At 25.4% G+C, this 22,350-nt stretch overlaps 1 protein-coding gene across 1 annotated transcript; it reads right to left on the reverse strand.

Annotated features, from left to right (window-relative positions):
- Positions 1 to 882: 882 nt before the first annotated feature.
- Positions 883 to 17,594, reverse strand: LOC145849285 (cytosolic carboxypeptidase 6-like). Its single transcript, XM_082954446.1, has 11 exons — positions 17,508 to 17,594; positions 16,801 to 16,932; positions 12,908 to 13,032; positions 12,692 to 12,786; positions 12,325 to 12,541; positions 8,963 to 9,207; positions 7,748 to 7,859; positions 6,758 to 6,960; positions 4,474 to 4,583; positions 4,125 to 4,245; positions 883 to 1,260 (listed from the first exon to the last, which is right to left on the reverse strand). The coding sequence occupies exons 1-11, from the start codon at positions 17,530 to 17,532 to the stop codon at positions 1,197 to 1,199; spliced, it is 1,449 nt and encodes a 482-aa protein (XP_082810572.1). The 5' UTR covers positions 17,533 to 17,594; the 3' UTR covers positions 883 to 1,196.
- Positions 17,595 to 22,350: the final 4,756 nt, after the last annotated feature.

Here is a 22,350-nt window from a genome sequence, read left to right on the forward strand (position 1 = left end):
CAAAATATCAAGTTCAGAGGTTTTATTAACTAATTGTAAAGCATTAAAAATAAATCATAAATTTATATTTCAAATAATATTATTTATAAAATGTTTAAACAAATCAAAAATCTGTTTATATTTAAAGTAAACCGTACATTTTTTTATTCATAACAAATATCAACTTTATTTAAAATACATAAATGCTTAGTATATATAAACAAACTCTGTAAAACCAATTCCTTTTTAAAACAATTGACATAATTTATCAACTAAATTTCTATCTATAAGGTAATTGAACAGAAATAAGTTTTTCATGCAATAAAACGTTGTTCACTTAAGCATACAACTTTATTACAATAATATGTTCTTTTAATTTATTATGGAACATAATTTTATTGTTTATATTAGGTGTTTGATAATTACGTTTACATACATAAACAATTTTGTGGAACATTAGTATAATAAAAAAAACATTTTGTCTTATAATATAACTTCACATTAATTTTGGAGTTGATATAAAAAAATGTTCCAGCATACTGCTAATTAAGCCGTAAAAAAGTTATTTCGTAAAATCATGCTATCCTGAAAATATTTTTTACACTTTTGTTTTCACAATCAATCTTTTTATTTTTAACAGCTTCTTCAAATATTAGTTATTTCAACAGGAACTATTAGAGTTTTTTTGAACACTTACATGGAAGTATTATATAACTACTACTTTAATAACATAGCATGTAACTTAAATGACCTGAAAATAACAATTAAATATTAAATTTAAACCATTAGTCCTAAAATACCTCACACCCAAAATTTGGATTTTTTTTTATTCTGCTTTCAACGTTTTTTTAAATACTTTTTTTTGGAATTTTAAACAAAACAAAACTAATTTAGAATAAAGTACTTAAAAATATAGTGAAAATAAAATATTTGCATCAAATAGAATGAGCAGGTAGCATGTAAGTGTTTTTATAAAACAAAAAAAAGTTAAATTTTAGTTGAATACCACAATGCGAAACAAACTTTTCCAAACACAGCAATATTCACAATCACAAACAAATTAAAAGAACCACACTAAGATTTTAGTCAATAAAAAAATAACAAAGAGGCAATGTTTAAAAAAAAATATCACAGTTTTTAATTGTTGTTCTCTTTGACTCTATGTTGGTGTTCTATGAACTTTTTTCAAGTTATGACTTTGATCTTTTTTATTTCTTTCATCTACTTTGGTTCAAGTTCCAGTTGTTCTGAATTGTAGTTGGTTTACTTTTTCGGTCTCTACTGTTAATTTGTATGCTCGTTTTATTACAAACGCTAAAAATAATTAAATAAGACATTTGAAATTAGATTCTAAAGTAAAATATAAAAAATTATGATCATGATTAATTAAAAAAAGTAATTTATTTGAAGGTAAATAAAACGCGTATTTGAAACTGCAGACATTTAGAATAACAACTTTTATTTGTGACTAATAAAAGTTTCGGTTTTAAAAAACCAAAGCTGTTCCATTACAAAAAAAAAAGTTTAGTTCAAACTCTTTTATAATGCTGGTAGCTAAAGTTTAATACACAATATAAAAGTAATTATTTATAATATTTACTACAAACGGTTCAAGTGCCTTAGCTTATTTTATACAACGCTTTTATATAAAGCTAAACAAAAAAGCCAGGAAGTGTTATTATGTCCACAACTGTAAATTTACTGTGAGGTGTTTTACTTAGTATAGATTTTATTACATCATTAATTTAACATTAACTTACACTACATATGAAACTATTTATTCTTTCAACTTCAAAGGTAAAACAAAACTTTTTATCAGCTTGGTCAGGAAAACATTAAACTTAATGAGTCTTGTAGTGTTGCGATACGTATTGAGCTATCTCTTTGAATAAATCTTGTTTTACCAACGTAATCTTCATTAATTGAGCTTTCTGATCCATATTTTGTGTAATAAATTATTTATGAGAAAGAAACACGGGTGCTTGAAAAGATTGAATTTTAATTAAATGTAGTCAGTCGTATAATTGTCATTGCGGAAACTTCTGTGCAGATGCTGCATGCGGTTCTCAATAATTTCACGTTTAATAAGGAAAAAATGTAATAAAAAAGCTCATTTTAATGACGAAGCAATTTATTGGAGAGCAACTATCTGTACAAAACGTCTCTGGAACAATAAAAGTTGTGCAGAGAATTATAAGGAAAGCAGACTTAAAATTGCATTCAGGGCTAGAATTATCATTCAGTTCTACCAATTATTGAATTTGTGAACCGAAAGTTTGTAAACAGCGTGAAGTTGATAAAATAAAAATATATTATACTAACACTATGTAATGTAATATACTTTGATATGTGTTTTTAAAATGTTTAGTTTAGTTATTCGTGTGTTTTTTGTCTCCTTAAAAATATTTTGAGGACATATGAGTCTATGGGTTATTTATACGAAAACTAACATTGGCTCTTTCATGGAAGCTTTAAGTAAAAATGATAAGTTTGCTTGTATAGAACATAAAAATTTTAATTAATATTCGAGATATAATAATAACAAATTAAACAGTATTTTTTCTTTGTTACACTAACACATATTTCTGTGTGTTAAAGGGTTAACACACTTCAACGAGTTATGAAAATTAAGAAGATATAGTCATTTTGTTAAAAGTTTTCGATACAAATGCATGTAAGGTAAGTTTTTCATTACCAACTTATTTATTTTTTTAATCTATCTGTTTTTTTAATCTTTTTTGATGTAGAGACCTCAAGCCTACAGCAAACATACCTTAGATAGTTTGAAAACATTTTAGAATTTGTTAGAACTTTTTAAATACTAGAAAACTAAAATTTTATAAAAAACAAACAGCTTTAGTAAAAAAAAGTTTAATGCTTGTTTTTTATGGAATAAAGAAGAAGTAAAAAAAAATCCGTATTTAAAAAGTTTTTATATGAGAGATTTTTATTGGAATGTTTTACTAAAACTAATAAATCTAATAAAATAAGAGATTAATGCAAATAACATTGATACTAAAAGCTTTTTTGAAGTGCAGTTTTACGGAGTTTTTAATTTGTTATCTTGAAATGTTAAAGGTTCAGTAAAATAATAAATGTGTTAGTTATAAAAATTTTATAGAAATCTGTGAGTGTTTTATAAAAAACATAAATTATAAGAAAATAATTTTCTTCAAATTAAATAACTTTTTTGATAAAAAAAAAAAACGATTGTTGTATGTCTTTTTCAGATATGTTGAGCTTTTAAAATGAAATATGACACAATAAGTTTTAAAAGCAGCAAACTTTGAAATTATTTAGGAACGAAAACTGTTTGAGTTGGCTATTTTATTACAAAAGTTTACAAAAAGAAAGACACCTTACACTATAAGTAAAAAAAAGTTACGTGATGCAAAACTTATTATTTATGTAATTTAAAGGTTCATTATAACACAGGGTTGCCACAGGTCGACCTGAAAAAAAATCTTGAATTTTGATCAAACTCCTTATTAAAACTGATTCAAAGATACATAAAAAAAGACTTGAAATTATGTAAAGTTTTCTATCTTAATTTTATACAGCTTACAACAACAGTTATTTTAATGGATTAAATCTATAACTTCCATTGTACCATTTGTGTATGATCAATGTATATGCAATAAACAGCTCTATAAGCGAAATACTTGTACCTCTATCACATAGTAAACACATAGAAGATTCACAAGAGATCATAGAAGGTTTTATTTTATTACAAACATTCTATTAGACCTTTAAAAAAAGATTTGCAAAAGCAAATTTTTTTTTGAAAATAACATTAGCAAAATGCAGTTTATAGTGATGATAAACTTTCTTATTTAGAGCATGTTTATATCAAACTTCCTGACATTTTTTCAAAAACCCCCACTTTTCCTGACTCTTGTCTTTTTTCATTTTTCTGGACTTTTCCTGACTGTGTGTTAAAAACGTTTGTTTCTAAAAAGATTTACAACATATTACTCAAAGGTACAGTACAAATAAAAGCACTCTCGATATATAGTTAAATAATAGCCATCAAAACTAACCGAAGTAAATACGCTGAATCTGAGTATCAAAAAGCTTTTAACCAGCTAAATTAACAAATAAAATCAAAATACTAATAAACTATATATAAGCATTAAATTTCATACCTATTTACAGAAGTAGTGCTACTTGCATTACTACCGCTCCAAGGTTTACACATGGAAAGCATAGGGCTAAGTTTGTAATAATCAATAAAAGTTTTGCACAAATTTCTTCCGATTCTCATATCTAAAACGTTTTTAGACATTTTTACTATCAGATCATTAAAAATACAAAGCATAAATCACATTTAGTCGTTCCTAAAGTGTGCACACTATATTTTTGGAATCACTGTGATTATAGAGCTAAGAAAATTCAACAGTTTTACATTAAAGTATATATACAACTAATTGATAACCAATGAAATAAAAAAATCTACAACAGTCCAGTTCAAACAAAATAAAAACTTATTCAAACAAAGTTCAGGCGTGTAAGGAACATGCGAGCAGTTTCCGCTGTGGTAGTTGTAGAACGAAACTTCCAGCGTGTAGCAGTGAGCGGCCTCGTCCAACACGCCTCCCAGGAGCCTGTTGAAATTTGCACAAGTAAAAACGATGGCACTTTGCAATTTTTATTCAATTAGTGTAATTACCATACTATTTAAATGAAATTGAAAAATAATAATAATAAACCATTTGGTTGAAAAGACAAGAGCTGTATAACGAAAAGTTAATAAATGAGATCGGCTAAAGTCACCATGAAGGTACATAAGATGATTTAAAAAATTAATTAACCATAAAAGGAAGAACTTGACGCCATTATTCATGAACTGAAGGAAGTCAAAGAAAAGTTGGGCAGTAGGAATAAGCAATTGATGATATGGAACTTTTTGTAAACTTTCTAAAAAAACAAGGATAATAAACTACTAAGAAATAGATGTATAGTTTGAAATTATAAAAAAAATGCAATAAGATAAAGAAAGCTGTATTATAAAGTTCAAACAATATTGAAAATTCTTTCAAGGCAATAATGTAAAGATACATGCATTGAAAATGAAAAAGTTGAAAAAAATGAAGACATTTTTCTGTAGGTTCTCAGAGAAATTAATAAACAAGTTAAAAAAAAATCATATTAGTAACATTCAGGCAGATATGACTCAACTTAACTAAAACCAGCAAGTAGAGAAAGATTTTAAAAAAGTTATTCAGTTCTAAACTAGCTACATTTAAATCAAAGTAAAATTAAAACCTAAACTTTGAAGAATGTAAAAAAGTTGTTTAGACTCAATTTAAATGATATAACTAATAATAATCTTTACACTAATGTATATCTGACAAAAGCTAATAGGCTTCTCAGCTATGGTAAGAGATTCCGAAAAGTATTTGGCATCAACCAACAGAAGATGTTGATACCAGATGTTGTATGAGTTTACCGTGCAAAAATAATAAACCGACATAAATAAAAGATCATAAAACAAGATACATTATTTTTTTGGAAAAACGTAAATTTTGTTATCAAGATTGGTAAATAAACTATAAAAGATATAAAAACTTATAAGTATTAGAGTGTAATTATCGATTGCAATCTTGACTGGTTAGAAAATGAATAACTGGTGAATATTGAACAACGTACTTAAGTAATCTTTGTTCTTAGTATGCAGTTCTTGATTAATATCAAACACAGTTTATTATTTTGAAGTAGAACAAATAAAACGGGAAATAATGAAGTAATTGTGCTTATAAACAAAGCCTTAATTTATAATAACAAATTACGAAGTACTTGCTTAATTGAAACTACTAAAGTTTTTTACCCACGAATTTTTTTCGTTCGAACCTTTTATAACAAACATAATAGAAATCTGATATTTTGCACATTTGTACTTCGATATATTAATTACAAAACCTATGATTAAAGTTTAAAAAGACTAAAACAACAAATATTATATTATTTTTTCTAATTTATGTAATCAAAAAACATTTACAAGTTTATTTTAGGTGTTATTACAAAATAACATAAATAAAGTACGAAACTATTGAACAAAGTATTCAAAAAAAATTAATATCATGATATATTAAACGTGGACTAATTTCATAAACAATTTAAAAGACAAAGTAAATTTTGTAAGGTTCTAGAATCTAGATTTAACTAAGGCATATTTAAAAAAAAAAAAATAATAATAATAAACAGGGTAGGAAAGGATGTTTCTTTCATATGTTTTAGGTGAATGCATATTTTTTTATTATATTTCAGATTGTAAATAAAATTTAACTCTTACAGTAAAAATAAAGTTTTCTTGTCTTAGATTATACTGTTTCCTTAGTTTATATTTTAAGCAGATATCTAACTATCGTTTATCATGTAAAGGTATTACTAAGTTAGGATTTTAGTTTTGTCATTGCTTATTTGTACTTCTATCTTTGATTTTAAGTTATTTATTATTGAAAGACTTTAATAGCTGAAACAGCTAAAGAAATCAAGTTTTGTGTAGCTTGATGACTGAATGGTCTTTTTATACAACAGGTCCTTAAACCATATTTCTAAGCGTCAATTCTCCTCTTCAACAAACAATTATTATTCCAACTTATAATGTAGTAAAACTAAAAGGGCTCGTGAACTGTCTAAAAATAGCAGCAATTAGCTGTATAACTAGCGCAATAAACAACTGTCAAGAAAAATAATCAAAACAAAAGTACTACATATCATACCAATTTCAACACGTCACTTACATGATTATATAAAAACATCAATCAACACAACCCACCTTCTGCCGGTGCCAGCTTTCACGGTGTCCCTGTTGAAGGCGGTGTTGGCGTAGGAGAAGTCGTTGCAGATGGCGCACATGAGGCGGGGAAACACCGACTGGCGCTGGAACCTGGTCTCGTCGTCGTAGATGTTGCCGTACATGAAGCAGTTGGAGAGGGTAGAGTGCGCGTGCATGTCGATGTAGAACTCCACTTCCGTGTCCTGTGTAAAAACAAAAGTTCTTGTGAATTTTTTTTTTTTTTGTGAAAATAGTAAATTGCTTTATGAGATCAGCAGAACTTCACAAGCTGGTCTTATTTTTCACATTTGTATACAAGCTGTCAGATGACACCTCCAAAAATAAAAGCAGTCTTTAAGAGATAAGGGGTCAGGTTTGGTAACCTTAATTTGTTGTTTATGGAAGATAAAAAAAAGCAGAGTATGAATATTCATTCTAAAAGTCTGTGTTGTACCAGTTTTAGCAAAAATTCTTCCAAATTCAGTTTATTTTTTATTAACTAATTTATGAATAACATACAGGAATTTAAAAAAAAAAACAGTTTTTCTTATGAAAGCTTTGACCATTAGACTTTTATATTGCTTAAAGAGAACTTGAAGTTTTTAGCTCACAAAATAAAATGTAGATAAACTTTTAGTTTTTTCTTAGTAAAATGATATTACAAATAATGCTTTTTATACATTTGTATACAACTTTTTTAACGTGTTCACATTTATAACATAAATATTTGATTCCTTTATGACTTGAAAAAAAAAAATTCAAATTTTATTTTGCTCTGAGCAAACTTATGATTTTTCGATAAAGTTAAATTTGAATTTAAATTTTGACATATATAATCAAGAGTTAACGGCAGTTTTTTTTTCATCAACGAACTCATAAAGCTTCAAATAACACTTTCAACGGTTTCTTGGTAAAATTAAAACTAATTTAAAAACAATAACTATATCAACCAAACTAGTATTCTACATAGTACATTGTAAAAAAACTGACTGGGTTTGCGTTGAGTTGCATGAGATATTGTTTAGTGGCATCCAGAGTGGGATGAGCCCACGGAGACGGGTCTTGCCAATGTCTGTTCAGATCGAATCCCATCAGTGAGCATCTTTAAATAAACTATTTAGTTATAAAACAAAGTAAGTCTAATAAAGTTTAAGTAGTTTTTCAATTAGGAGTTTTTACCTTATTGCTTTTTTGCTGTTTCAGCGCCTTAAGTAACAGTTTAACATGTCAATATAATGATTACGTTAGTAAATATATAATTACAATAAACTAAAACGAAAAAGTATTTAAGGCCATAGGGGGGGGGGGGGGGGGGGGGGGGTAAACCATGTTTTTTACAAGTTGATCTTATTTTAAAGAGTTTTTTCTAAGCTTGAAGATGCTTTTTATCGTTTTAAAAAATTTGAATTATTTTTTAAGATATGACTAGTTAAAGTCGGGCCGCATAATAGGTTCCCTATGGAAAGGGAAAACTAAAACAGCGAAAAAAGACCATTTTATTTAAAATCTATCTCCTCCTACATTTTTTAAGCAGTTTTCTTCAAACTTTCACAGTCTAATCTTTATACAATAAAAAAAAACGTTACTTTGGAATTTAAAAAAAAAATTTGTAAAAATATTATTTTTTTGAAAAAAAACACTTTTTTTTTAATTTTTGTGATAAAATTTTTATTTTTTCACATTATTAAAATTCTAAAGTAAAGTTTTTTCCTTTTAATATAAGGAACATTTCCTGAAAATTTGAAGAAGATTGCTTGAAAAATGATGGAGGAGATAGATTTTTAGTGAATTTTTAAATTTCCGAGAAAATTGACCCCAAAAAATTTGCAGTCCATACGTTTATATCAGAAAATTTTTACAAAAAATTAAATATCTCACAAGTTAAATGACATTTTTGAATTCTATAAAAACTGGCTTGTAGTTTGTACTTAAAGCTTTCATATAAAAGCCAAAGTTAATTTTTGTAAAAAAAAATGTTGGACCCCCCCCCTATGGCCTTAAAAGTTTCAATTGTTTGATAGTTGTTAAAAGTTCAAGAGATTAATTTTTTAGTTTTAGTTTGAAAACTGTAAAATATTTTCAAAAATCACGATGTACTCTTTTTCAAAATAACATTTACTCAATTTGAACTTTCTACTTCAGTTATTTTTTAACTTAGTACCAACCATTAACAAACACTAAAGTAATTGACTTTCAACAACCCACCTGTAGTTGCCCAGGTAAACGCCGTCAGGGTTGAGCATGGGCACTATTTTGAACACGATGGCGTCCCTGAGCACCTGCGCCATCGCGTGCTTCGACGTCAGAAAGTCGATGAAGCCTTGCATGACGTAGCTTGCCGGCGTCTCGCCCGGGTGGACGCGTGACGTCACGAAGACGACCTTCTGCTTGCGTTGCGCGCACTGGTTGCCAGGCGACGTGATTGTGAGCAGCTCAAGCTTGCGTTGTTGCTGAAGATAATTGAGAAATTTTAAGATAAGTAAACAGAACACTTTGACTCTATTGTATTATTTATTGAACGACGAAAAAGTGCTCAAAATATTTGTTCCTAAGATCTGGTGCACGAAAAAACCTTTCGGTTATCGAGCCGTATACCACTTGCTTGGATACATTTTTACGTCTTGACCAGGACAGTTGTCAACGTGCATATTTTAAAAACTATTTTAACCAACATAATAAACTTAACTTATCCTCTTTTTTTTGCTTCTAGAAAAATCAGTTTTAGCATTTTTCCAAAAAAATTAAAACAAAAGTTTTATTAAAGAAGGTAATAAAGCTACACATATAAAACCTAAACAATTTTTTTTGCATATAAACCATTTTTTTATTAATCAAATTCGTTGTTGTTTTTTTTTTTTAAACATAATTATCTATAAAGGTAAGATACCAGTGAAGAAATACTTAATTCAGCAAAATATACCACAGCATATAAAAATATATACACAAACCATGACTAAAAACAATTAAAGTATTAACAGAAATATTACTAACAAATAATTTAACCTATGGTAACAAAAAAAATGTCTTTTTTTATACAGAAGTTGCAAAAGTAAATAGTAAAAAAAAATTATAAGGAATTTAAGAAAACTTTGTGTTTCTTAACTACAAAAAAGAAAAGAAAAAATATTATTTTTGAATTATCAATTGCAGTTTTTGATCAAACTTTGTAATCTAAATTTCTAAACGGGGGTCAGCAAACAGCGGTATTAACTGAACAAATAGTAATTAACAGTGCTTTATATCTTTTACTTTTAGTTAAGAAGAAAATTTTTTTTTGATTACTATAAATATCATAAATAACTACGACCAGAAAAAGACTTTTTTCAATGCAGTCTGCGAGTAATTTTTACTAAGAAAAATGGCCTTTTACTTAAAGTTGCTTCCAACCCATTTATTAAATTATGTTCAAATTAAATTATACGTTGTTTAAACATTTAACTAACTTTTATTTTTGTAAACTTGTTTTTAATAGGTGTTTCTTTTTATAATTATTAAAAACTTATATGCACAACCTTATTTACAGATATTATTAGTTAGTATTAATTACTAGATAACTAACTATCAATTGATTTTTAATATTATTTTTCAGATATCTTACTGACCTGCTATTATAAATATTTCATAATTTGTAATTTGTTAAACTTGTTAAAATGTTAAAAAACTGTTAAACAAACAATGTTGAAATTTACACCGTGTAATAAAATAAATTATAAGATTATGTGAAAACCCTATTGTAATATCAGTAAAAAATAATACTTAAACATGTGTTTTTGATATTTTAAATTGAATAAACTATCGTTAAATAAATATATACACCAAAATTTAACCTTCAGAAAAAGATTAATCAGCCAAGAAAGCTATCTAATTGTATAAAATATCATTAGTTTATAAATGTTAACAACTTTTAAACTCACTTATGGGTACATAGTGTACTTAAAAAATTTTAAACCATAATGTTTTTGTTTCCTACAACTTTAATTTACTTAGTAAAATTTTTAGATGACATTTATACTGTAAAGCTTTAAAAAAAAAATTTCAAAATATACAGTAGTAACAGTAGTTTTAGAGTTAAAAACGTAACAAGGAAAAAATAACTAAATAATCAAAAATAATGGCTCACTATAAAACAATTTTTTCTAGAAGTTTTCAATATACCTTCTTCATAATTATCACAGCTTATTCTTAATTAGCTTTGAAATAGTAAGCATGTATTATATTTTTTGTTATTAGATTTTCTTGTCATTAACTTTTCTGACTATCTAGTTTTTTTTGGGGGTTTTAGGTCATAAACATTAGGTTCAAGTAAAAAAAAAACATTTGTGTTTTCTTATATATATTCACTGTGTAGATTTGAAAAACACAAATGAATTCAAGTTTTTTTATGAAACTGCTCTTACTTTATAGTATTTACTGTTTATATAAAACAGTAAACACTTATAAGTTACAATCAATAAAAAATTGAAATTGAACAAATTTAAGAAAGCTGAAAATAATTTTGATAGATTATAAACCACAAACTTATAAAATATACATAACAAATTTTTCTCGCTTCCCACAGTTTTTAACTCAAAGTTTTTTAAATATAAACAATCTAGTTTTAAAAAATTTCAAAGTAATTGGTTTGATTTTATGTGGTGTTGGTTTGAATATTCTTATAAAATTCAAAGTTTTGAAACTATTAACATGGAATAACATACTACAGCCCACAGGCCAGATCAAACCCATCAAGCCGAAATCTCCTGATTGTAACTTGTTATTAAAAAAAATAACTATACAAAACTTGGAATTTGAAACCAAAGCTATAATCTTATTAATTTAAATTTTAATATTATCTTTTAAATAAATAAAACAAAAGTCTAATGTCAGAAAGTGTAAGCAATAAATCAATTTGTACTTAACTTGATATTTTGTACTTAAATAGATAGCTCTCTTGGCTGGTAAATGATTTTTTGAAGGTTAAATTTTAGTGTATATATTTATTCAATGATAGTTTATTTAATTTAAAATATCAAGTACACATGTTTAAGTATTATTTTTTATTGATTTTACAACAGGGTTTTCACATAATCTTATAATTTATTTTATTATACAATGTAAATTTTAACATTGTTTGTTTAACAGTTTTTTAACATTTTAACAAATTTAACAAATTACAAACTATTTAAAATAGCAGATTAGTAGGATATTTGAAAAATAATATTAATAAAAAATTAATATTTAGTAATCTAGTGTTTAATATTAACTTATCATATACATGTGTGTTATTTTAATTTTCAAAATTAATAAAAAAATTGCAAAAAATATCTTATTTATTCTGATGGTTACTTATAAAAGCTAACTAAAAAATAAATTATAAGGTTCAAAGCTTCAACAGACTTTGTTAGAATTGATTTTATATGATGTAAATATTAAATAACTAAAGTATAGAACTTTTTTTATCTACTAAAATATTTCAAAATTTTCATTAACTTTAATTAAATTGAGCAATATAAGCAGGTTATTATTCTAACTGATATTTTTAAGTTTCTTATTTGTGTATTTTAATATTTTTACAAACACAAACTCACAACAGTCCAAGCTAATGTTTCGCGTTTGAAAAAGTCTAAATTTCTGCTTTCTAGCTTTGTAAGGTATCTATCAAGTCTTGAGTAACAATAAGGAAAAGAATAAGCAAACGAATAGACTTCATCCTTTCTGTCAAAACAAAATGCAAATGACATGACATAATTTTTTCTATGATCTGGGCATTTGTAATAGAATACAGTCTTTGAAGGAATCCTTTGCCTAAAAGTATGATAAAATGTCTATGCTTAGCTAAAATGAGTAGTAAACAAACAACATAAAACAATAGTTTTAAAGTAGAAAAAATTATAGTTTTATAAATCCAATCTTAGGCTTTTGTAAACTTCAATCTTAAATAAAATGATTGAATACCATTTAGGTCTGCTTGTACTTTTTACAACTGGTGACATTCCTTCTCTGTAGAGACTTTTCGTCTTGCTGAAGTTGACTATGTTTAATATCACCCTCTAAAATATAGATACATCAATTTAATAAATATCTATTGAGTGTTTTATAAGTAAAAAAAAACTTTGGACAAAACCCTTATTTCTTATGAATTTGATACAATCATTCACAACTTTAACTAACTTGGTCAGCTCTGTTATTTTCAACGGTGAAATAAAACCAGACACGAAACCTTGTGTTACAAGTATCAGGACGAATAAAAAGATCATACTCGAACTCACTTATGTAATCAACTCGTCCTAGATTACCTACAAAAACAGTTAAAATATTGACTTTATGTTTGTAAACAAAAGGAATGAGTTCGTATTGTAACAACTAGTTAGAATAAACAGAAAAACTTCGAATAAACAGAAAAAAAATGTTGATAAAAATAATGCAACCTTTTACACAACGGCTTAAAGATTGTAGTTTAAAATATTTTAGTAAACATTAAAAAATATTTCCATAGTCAACTAGATGGATTGAAATATTTAAAAAAATAGTAATAATTGCCTACTACAATTTAAAAGGAAAACCTTAAATTCAATTAAAATAATAAGATGTGATTTTGGCTACATAATTAAGTAACAAAAATATTTCAAATAACACATATGATACTCAAAAGAAAGTTATAAACATTTATAACTGTAAGTTTCAATTTATAAATATTTAAACCTCTATCAAACCTAGTTTGTTGTATAAAAATATATTTCATTTCTATGATCAAAAATAGTTTTCTACTATTTTAAGCAAAAACTTATTCAAAGTTTGTGCTTATTTTATCTATTAAGAAAAAATTGTGACTTAGTTTGTAAAACAGTTTATATTTTATACTTTTTTTGCATTTACAGTAACCTCTCGCATCTTTACGCACTCGTGACGTTACGCATTCTCGTTTAGTTACGTATTTTTGAACTCTCAAATTTCAAAAAAATAAAAATTTGACTTTTTTTAATAAGGCACAAATTTATATATTTAATTTAAAATATGTTTTTAAATGCTAACTCACCTCTCTGTATCTTTAGACTTTGTAAACTTATGTTTCAAGACTAATTGACAAATATTTAGTTATACCTCAAGCCATCAGAAAATTTGTTAACAATAAGAGATTAAATTTAAGTTTATCCTTATGTGGGCAAAGGTCAAATTGAAAAAGTTGTAGTAACATAAACAATTTTTGTTAAACATTTTTCTTATATCTTATGTATTTTTGTTCAAAAAAAGAAATCCATTACAGACCAAATGCATTTTTTTGTAAAAGACTATAGAAACAAATTTTAATATATACATCACATCGTTTCTTAATTGTAAACAAATGCTTAATTATAAATTGAATTTGCTAAGTACAATAGAATATAAATGTTAAGTATTAAATAAGTCACATATAAAAAAACATAAAGATAAAATCTACTTCTTATTAGAATTAGTAATTTTTTTTACAACTATTATTATTTAATATAAATTTTAATCCTTTTTTTTAACAGTTGTATAGCTTTATCTTTTGTTTTCATATTTATAAATAAACTAAACAAATTGTTAAAAGTAGGAAAGTCCCCAGTTTGCTTTTAACTAGAAGCAATATTATAAAACACCATTATAGTAAGTATATTCGGTACCTCTTGTATCTTTACAATCTCTTGTATCTTTACTAATTTTTTCTGTGGACACAATGTGCGTAAATAAGCGAGAGGTTACTGTATATAGTTAAGGATTTTCAGTATATAAACAGTGTACATTTGCAAAACAGCTACAAAACATGGCTTGGTATAGTTAATTTTACAACAGGGTTGCCACTTTTTGAGTCAAAACATCTTCCGTAATTGACAAAAAAATTCCCTGAGTTTCCTAGAGTTTTTTTTCAAAGCCTTTATTTTTTTTTTCTTCTGGCGCAAATTACTAATACCTCATGCTCATTTTTCTTCTTTAACAATAAAAAGAAGGTTGTATGTGTACGCCTCTGCATTAGATAATTACTAAACTTATGAAAAAAACTGTTTTCAAAAATTCAATGTTAAAAAGTTAAATCAATTGAGATTAAAAACAAAATTTGTGCACAATTTTGTGTAAACATTTTAGTCAACTTTATACATGATAGAAAAGAGTAGAACTTTTTTTTTTAATTCAATTACTTTTTTTTACTGGAAACAAGTAGTTGTAAACAAATAACAAATAACTTTATTTAAGATATAACGACTTAAAGTACAATATAATTTTATTAAACTACATAAAAACTAAAAATAAAAAGTTTATTAGAACTTTTTAATGCATAGTTAACCTTTATATCTCTTAACTCTTTGTTTTTGTTTAACTTTAGTCATAATAAATATAAATATAACCTTAAAAAAACTACAATGTTAATTCTAAGAATATTAAAGAATTAGCCGCAAGGCTAAAAAATTTCTAAATAGGCACTTAAAAATAAATAAATTAATTATAAATAACTAAACAATTAATTTTTTAGAACAAAATATTGAAACTGGATTAACTAAATCTCATTCTAGATCTAGAAAAAAATTTCCCTAAGACATTTTTTCAAATCTTAAAACTTCTCTGAAATTTTTAGAAAAAATTAAAACTGCCCTGAGTTTAAAAGAAAAATTCAAATTTCCTGAGTTTCCCTGAATTTCCTTAGTGTGTGGCAAATCTCTTAAAAACTAAAAAAACAATGACTTCATGCAACTCAAGGGTGCATGAATAAGAGGTATGTTGACTCATGTTTTTACAACTACACTATTAGTTTTACAAACAATTACAATAAGTTAACAAAAAATCTTTTTTAGGTTAATTTGATACTCTTATTATATATTATATAAATGAAATGAAAACTAAAATAAAATATCTAAAAAGTTAAGCAACAATTTAGGCTGAAAATAATTTTTTTTAAGTTTTTTATTACACAGAATAAAACGATCTTTTAAGATAAAATTACTAAAAAATACACTACTGATGTTAGTAATTAAAAGAAACATAAGGATCACATAAAAAAGCAAAAATTGATACATTCTATTACTTGTTAAGGGCATAGGGGGGTAAACACTCTTTTTTGGTTTTGGATCTTATTTTATATAATTTTTACTAAGCTACAAGATGCTTTTTACAGATTTAAAAAATTCAAAATAATTTTTGAGATATAGCCGGTCAAAGTCGGAGGCAACAATAGGATCCTTATGGGAGGCGCAAACTAAAACGGCAAATAACTAGAAATAACTAAAAATATATCTCCTCCTACGTTTTTAGAGATATCTACCTCAAACTTTCAGGAAGTGTTCCTTGCAGTATTTAGAAAATTAAAAAATAAAAATTTTATAACAAAAAAACAAAAAAAAAACTGTTTTTTTTGGTTTGTTTTTTATATAAAATTTTTATTTTTGTAAAAATTCCTTCCAATAGAATTTTATAAATATATCAAGGAACATTTCCTGAAAGTTTGAGGTAGTTATCTCAAAAAACGTAGGAGAAGATAAATTTTTAGTGAAATAGTCTATTTTTGCCGTTTTAGTTTGCGCCTCCCATAAGGAACCTATTGTTGGCTCCGACTTTGACCGGCTATATCTCAAAAATTATTTTGAATTTTTTAAATCTGTAAAAAGCATCTTGTAGCTTAGTAAAAATTACATAAAATTAGATCAAAAACCAAAAAAGGGTGTTTACCCCCCTCCCCCCCCTATGCCCTTAATAAAGAAATTAATAAACTTAAAAAAAACTCGTGATTTTGATTTTATAACTAAACTTTTATGAAAAAAAAAGTTGAAAAATAACAGAAAAGCAGACCTATTTTAAAGTTGATACTGTTACACCACTAATAATTGAATAAAGTAGGAAAAGTTTGGAAGCTACAATCTTATTATAAGTCAAACTAAAAAATTAAACAAGCCTAATATGTTCAAAATCTTTCAAACTAACTTAAGTTAGTATGAGTAACCATAGATATTGGAAACTATGTGTAAGAATAAACTTAACATAATATTCATTGTTTAGTATTTATAGATAAAAAATAATAAAAATGGTGAATCATCTAGTCAAGTTGATTTACTAACCGCTTTCAAAACATGCATCAAACACAAGATGTCCCTTCTTAATGTTTCCTTCATAGCCTGGTGGAGTCACAGCAAGTTTACTAACATTTCCTAAAATAGTTTCTTCTTGTGGTTCATCACTCAACTTTCCATCTAAAAATTGTTATAGTTATTAGATAAAATCTTTCAAAAATTAACTTAATATTGAGCTAAGAGTAATTTATTTTAAAGAAATTATGCTGATAAAAAAAAAACTTCTGAATTGTGACATAATTCTCTTTAGTGACCATCTTTATAGGAAACTAAACAAACATATTTATCTTTAATTTTCACAAGTTGATTGAAAAATATTTCAACTTAGTACTAGCTTATAAAATATCAATATACTTAAAAAAATGAAAAATTAATGGTTTTATTTATTTTTTGATAATATCTTTAGTTTTCAAAAGTTAAATGAAAAATATTTCAACTTAGTGCTAGCTTATAAAATATCAATATACTTGAAAAAATGAAAAATTAATGGTTTTATTAATTTTTTAAAATTGATTTAAGTTAATAAATTTATAATTTGGTAGAATTTTATACTATACTTAGTAAAAAACATTTAAGCTTCAAAAACTAAGTTAACTAAAAACAATATAACAAATCTATGTAAAAATAAAAAGAAGATTAATATAAAATAACTTTTGTAAAAATTACAATACAAAGGTCTTTACCATCTAACTAACCAGAAGGCTGTTTCTTAGCTGTCATTCTAAAACTAGTTACATATTTTATTTATAGTTTTTCTAAATGAAAATTGTTTGTAAAATTTCTGTAATATATACTTTTGTATGTGTCAGATAACAACGCTCAGCTACTATAGCTTTCAATACTAAAATCAAGAAAGTATTTAAAAAGAGATTGACTGCTAGTAAATTTAATTTTTAATATTTTATCAGCAAGTTTACTTGTTTACTGAATCTTAAAAAAATTAAACAACGTAAAAAATTCATCTACTGAAATTTTTTTGCATCAGAAAAAAAGGAAAAAGTAATAAATGTAATGATAAATAGTTATTTAAACAACTTTTTAAATATAGAAAAACATCAATCTCATTCTTCCTTTTACAACAATCAATAATTTTAAAGGTCAAAAGATTAAGTTATATACATTACATGTAACTCTACCTGCCCTTTGAACCCTTGAAATATTAACATTATTTTTCCTAAAACAAAATCTATCTTTTAATGAAAGCAAAGACTCTTTGTGACATGTAATTTAGCAAACACTCACAAATTTATATTTCAATATTGAAATCCACATATTGTGGAAAATTATGAGGCTTGAACACCCAAACAAGTATCTTCCAACACTGTAATAAAAAAATCATCAATAACAAAACCATGTTACCAACTCCACCAAAAAGAACTCACAATAAGCTGAAGCAAATTTAATAAACTATAAATAACATTTTATAATAATGTTTAGAAAACTTAAAACTTTTACCAGTAAAAATTTTACTTCAAACTTGATAAAATTTTTTAACCTTATCTTTCATCTTTACTTGGTTACAACAATGTCTAAACCTAACAAAGTTTGTAATAGTAAGTATAAATTTTAACACAAACTTTACAAAATACACTTTACATATATACATAGTAAATAATAATCACTGTTTTATTAATTAGACAAATATTAAAAAGAGACCAAACACGAAGTTTTGTACTTTCATACAGCAAAATACACAACATATAAAACACAAAAATAAAAAATTCTACAAAAAAATGATAAAATTTTCTTGCTTAAGCTTTTAAATTTTTCTTGAACATATGAGACTGAAAGTTTCAACCGAAATACCTAACAAAGTTTTGTATGGCTTACAGTTAAAAAACTAATAAATTAAAAACCTCTTGTTAGGTGAATAAACAAAACTATTAAGTTAAAATTCATTGCAGTTTATGTCAACAACTGTAAATTATTCAGCACCAATTAAAAAACTAGTTTTTGTATCAATATAATCAATTGCAAAAACACATCAGTCAAATTTATAAGACCAATTAAAGAAAAACAAGTATGTTGAGGTCACAGCAGATACACAACAAACCTCTTGTTATTCTTACTTGTGTACATGTATTTTTTGTTCAAACATATTGTTTATTGAACAAAAAAAAAGTGCTCAAATATTTGGTCCTAGGACCTGGTGTATGAAAAAACCTTTCGGTTATTGCGTCATACACCAGGATACAGTTTAAAGTCATGTCCAGGACTGTTCAAGTGTTAACCACTAAGTTTTGATCTTGCAACATTCAACTCAGAGAGTTTTCAAAGCTGTCTTTAGGCCCCATATGCGATAATGCCACACAGTTGGTTTCAATATGTGGGGCCTGATGAAGTAGAGTTTCAAATAACAACTTTGAAAACAAACTGAGTTGAGAGTTGCAAGATCAAAACCCAATGGTTGACACATATACAAAAAGGTATAAAAAATACTTTAAAACATTTTAACTTGGCAGTGACTCATTCTTAAATAAAGTAACAGTATTTTATCTTAAGGAATGATTCTTTTTAGTGAAAAACTTTAGTCAAATATTGTAGTATTATATACCAATTCATAAATGTTTAGTTTATTCAAACTCATTTTTCTCTAGACTTCTAAGTAGCATTCTTGGTAACAGCATTGTTACTATATGGGTTTTAAGCATTTAGAAAATATGAATAGTATTAGAATAGAACAAGACTTATTACAAAATCAATTAATTTTCATTAAATGGAATATATTCACAATAAAAATTTTGTAGCATTAAAAAAAATTCTCTCAGGTTCTCTTTTATTAACAATAAATAATATATTATAAATATTTTATTGTTACACAAACTAAATCTTTCGTTTACCATTGTTTATTGAACGACAAAAAAGTGTTCAAAATATTTGGTTTTAGGACGTGGTGTGGTGGGTGAACGAAAAAAGCTTTCGGTTTTCGAGTCGCAAACCACTTGGATACCTTTTATTTTAACGTTTCATCCAGGACAAGTTATTAGTTTACTATTTAGTTATCAACTATTTTACATTTATTTTGATTAACAAGTTTATTAGTTATTTATCAGGTTAATAAAAATATGTTTATTTAGATAGTTATGCTTATGATACTACCTTACCTAGTATTTTGTACGAAAACTAAACAATTGAATTAAAAGTTGAAAAAAAAGTTTTTTTTTCTTATTTGTTTTTAAGTAGTTAATTTCAAACAAGGTTCATATTTTGGTTTATTTGATAGAATGTTACATGATATCACACAAATTACAGTTTGTTCTACTTAACCTTAATTTAAAAAATTATAGAAAATTTTTCATGTCTTAGTATTAAAAAAAAGAGACAAACAAAAGTTATTGTTAATTAAGGTGAAAACAAAAAAAAATGTTTATAAATTAAATTTAAAAACAAATTGTATAGTAATCTTCCTTTATTGTACCAACATATGTTTCTGTGTGTTGATTCATTAACACACAGAAAATATGTTGGTACAATAAAGGAAGACTACTGTACAATTTGATTTTATTTATTTATATTTCAGTAAAACTATTTCACTAGGATCTTTTGTTAGCAAACGATTAAACCTATACTTTTGAACGGTTAAATCAAATTTAATTTAAATAAGTTCGCAAGAAAAACTTTAAATAGTTAATTATTAGTGTGTGTTTGTCAATGTATCTTATTGTTGAAAAAAAGTATTAGATATAGAACCTTTATTATGAGTATAAGTATTTTTGTACTATAGGTAGTCTTTAAAAAAATTTGTTTTTGATATTTGTAATATAGCTTTTTAAGCTACTTACTAGTGTTAACTTTTAGTTAACTTAGTCAATGTGTTTGTTTGTTAATTTCTAAGCTTAAGATATTAAACTGAAAATTCGATGTATACTTCTTTTTACAATTTTTTTACAAACAAATACTTTAAAGTAACAGCAATTTTTTGAAGCTGTAAAACATGTCTGAAAACTAGGTTAAAACTCTAAAAAAAAGGTCAGTTTAAAAGAAAGCGAAAAAACAACGTAGATGATTTTATGTGGCTTAAATATATATTATTTTATTTTTTGACAATTGTTTTATGAGCAGAATAAATTTTTTTCCTCGCTAGCTCTAGATTAAGATGCTCGCGTTTAATTACCATGAACCATATTACAACTTAATTTAATGTTTTTTTGAAAAATAATGTTTTTTTTATTGGTATACACTTTTTAGAGTTTATTATAAATTAACTTAAACTGAAGAATTTTTTGATTTGTATTCATAAACTACGGTGCATGTACAACTTAAACTTTTTGTTTCCAAAAAAACGAGTTTAGCTAAATTAAATAAGACTTACAAAGCTTAAACAAAGTAAAAAAAATATATTATAATCCAATAACTTTATAATTAAAAAATACACAATAGGTTTGATTATTTAAAAGCAATTTACAGATATCTATTTAACAGAAGGACAACACAAAAAATTTTATTGTTTCAAAAATTTATTTAGCAAACTAAGTTTTGCTCAAAAAGTTCCGAAGTGCATTAAAAAAATTATTACATGTTTATATATCTACATTAAATTTACTAAAAATTACTTATTTAATGTACTAACGAGCTCGTTTCGCAAAACTCAGTTTATTTAAATTTTCAAAAAATAGTATAAAAGTTCGTGTATTTTACAAAAGTAATATTAAATTTTTCTAATATTACTTAGTAAGAGCATGTACAAATAAACAAAACTCTAGAGATTCTAAACTAGAAATCTTAAAAGAGCTTTAAATTTTTTTAATAACTTTTTACTCTTTATCTTACTAATATATATAGATACATTTTGTTTTTGCTAATCCTAACTCATTATTCTAATATACACGCAAAACTACTGTACTAGACCCCTGATAATTAGCATTTATAAAAAAACATTAAATTATTAACTTATTACATTTCTAAATTTGCTTTTCTTAAAACTGTTTAAAGATATACTTGACATTTTGTTCTCTAAAATTATTTTAAGGTATCAGTTTTCTTTTTAAACTAAATGGTACGCGTACACGAACAAATGAAATAAAAACGATTTAAAACTCTTAAAAGAAAAATATTACATACAACATTTTAAACTAAATAAAGTAGTCGTTTAAAGTAAGTTTGATATTTGTTTTTATTATCTTTGAAAAACTAGTTTTACAAAAGTAGTCAATAAGTTTAAAAACACTTGTTACTACAAAAAACACGACATTGGATGAATTAAAAACTTAGAATTTACGTTCACTACAGAAAGGTGAAACTATTAAAATGTGTCTTAATTTGTATTCAATATTTGTATTTTAACTCAGTTGCCTTATTGTATATATTATCAACATCAACTTTTGATAACAAGCAAAAAAAAATTTCTGATTTTTTTCAGTTGCACTTTTTCTAGCTTTTATGCTGAAGCACTTTGATAAGATTCCAATTGCTGCACAGGAGCAGTGTCAAAACAATTCATTCTATTGATTAAAAGGAGGCTGTTTTTCTCTTTTTAATTATATATACTTTCTTTTTTTAAGTAAAGGATTTAGTCTTTTTAGTTATTTATGAAAATGT

Source organism: Thalia democratica, chromosome 1, assembly GCF_965202585.1.
Source record: "Thalia democratica chromosome 1, ktThaDemo2.hap1.1, whole genome shotgun sequence".
In the NCBI taxonomy this organism is placed as follows: Eukaryota; Metazoa; Chordata; class Thaliacea; order Salpida; family Salpidae; genus Thalia; species Thalia democratica.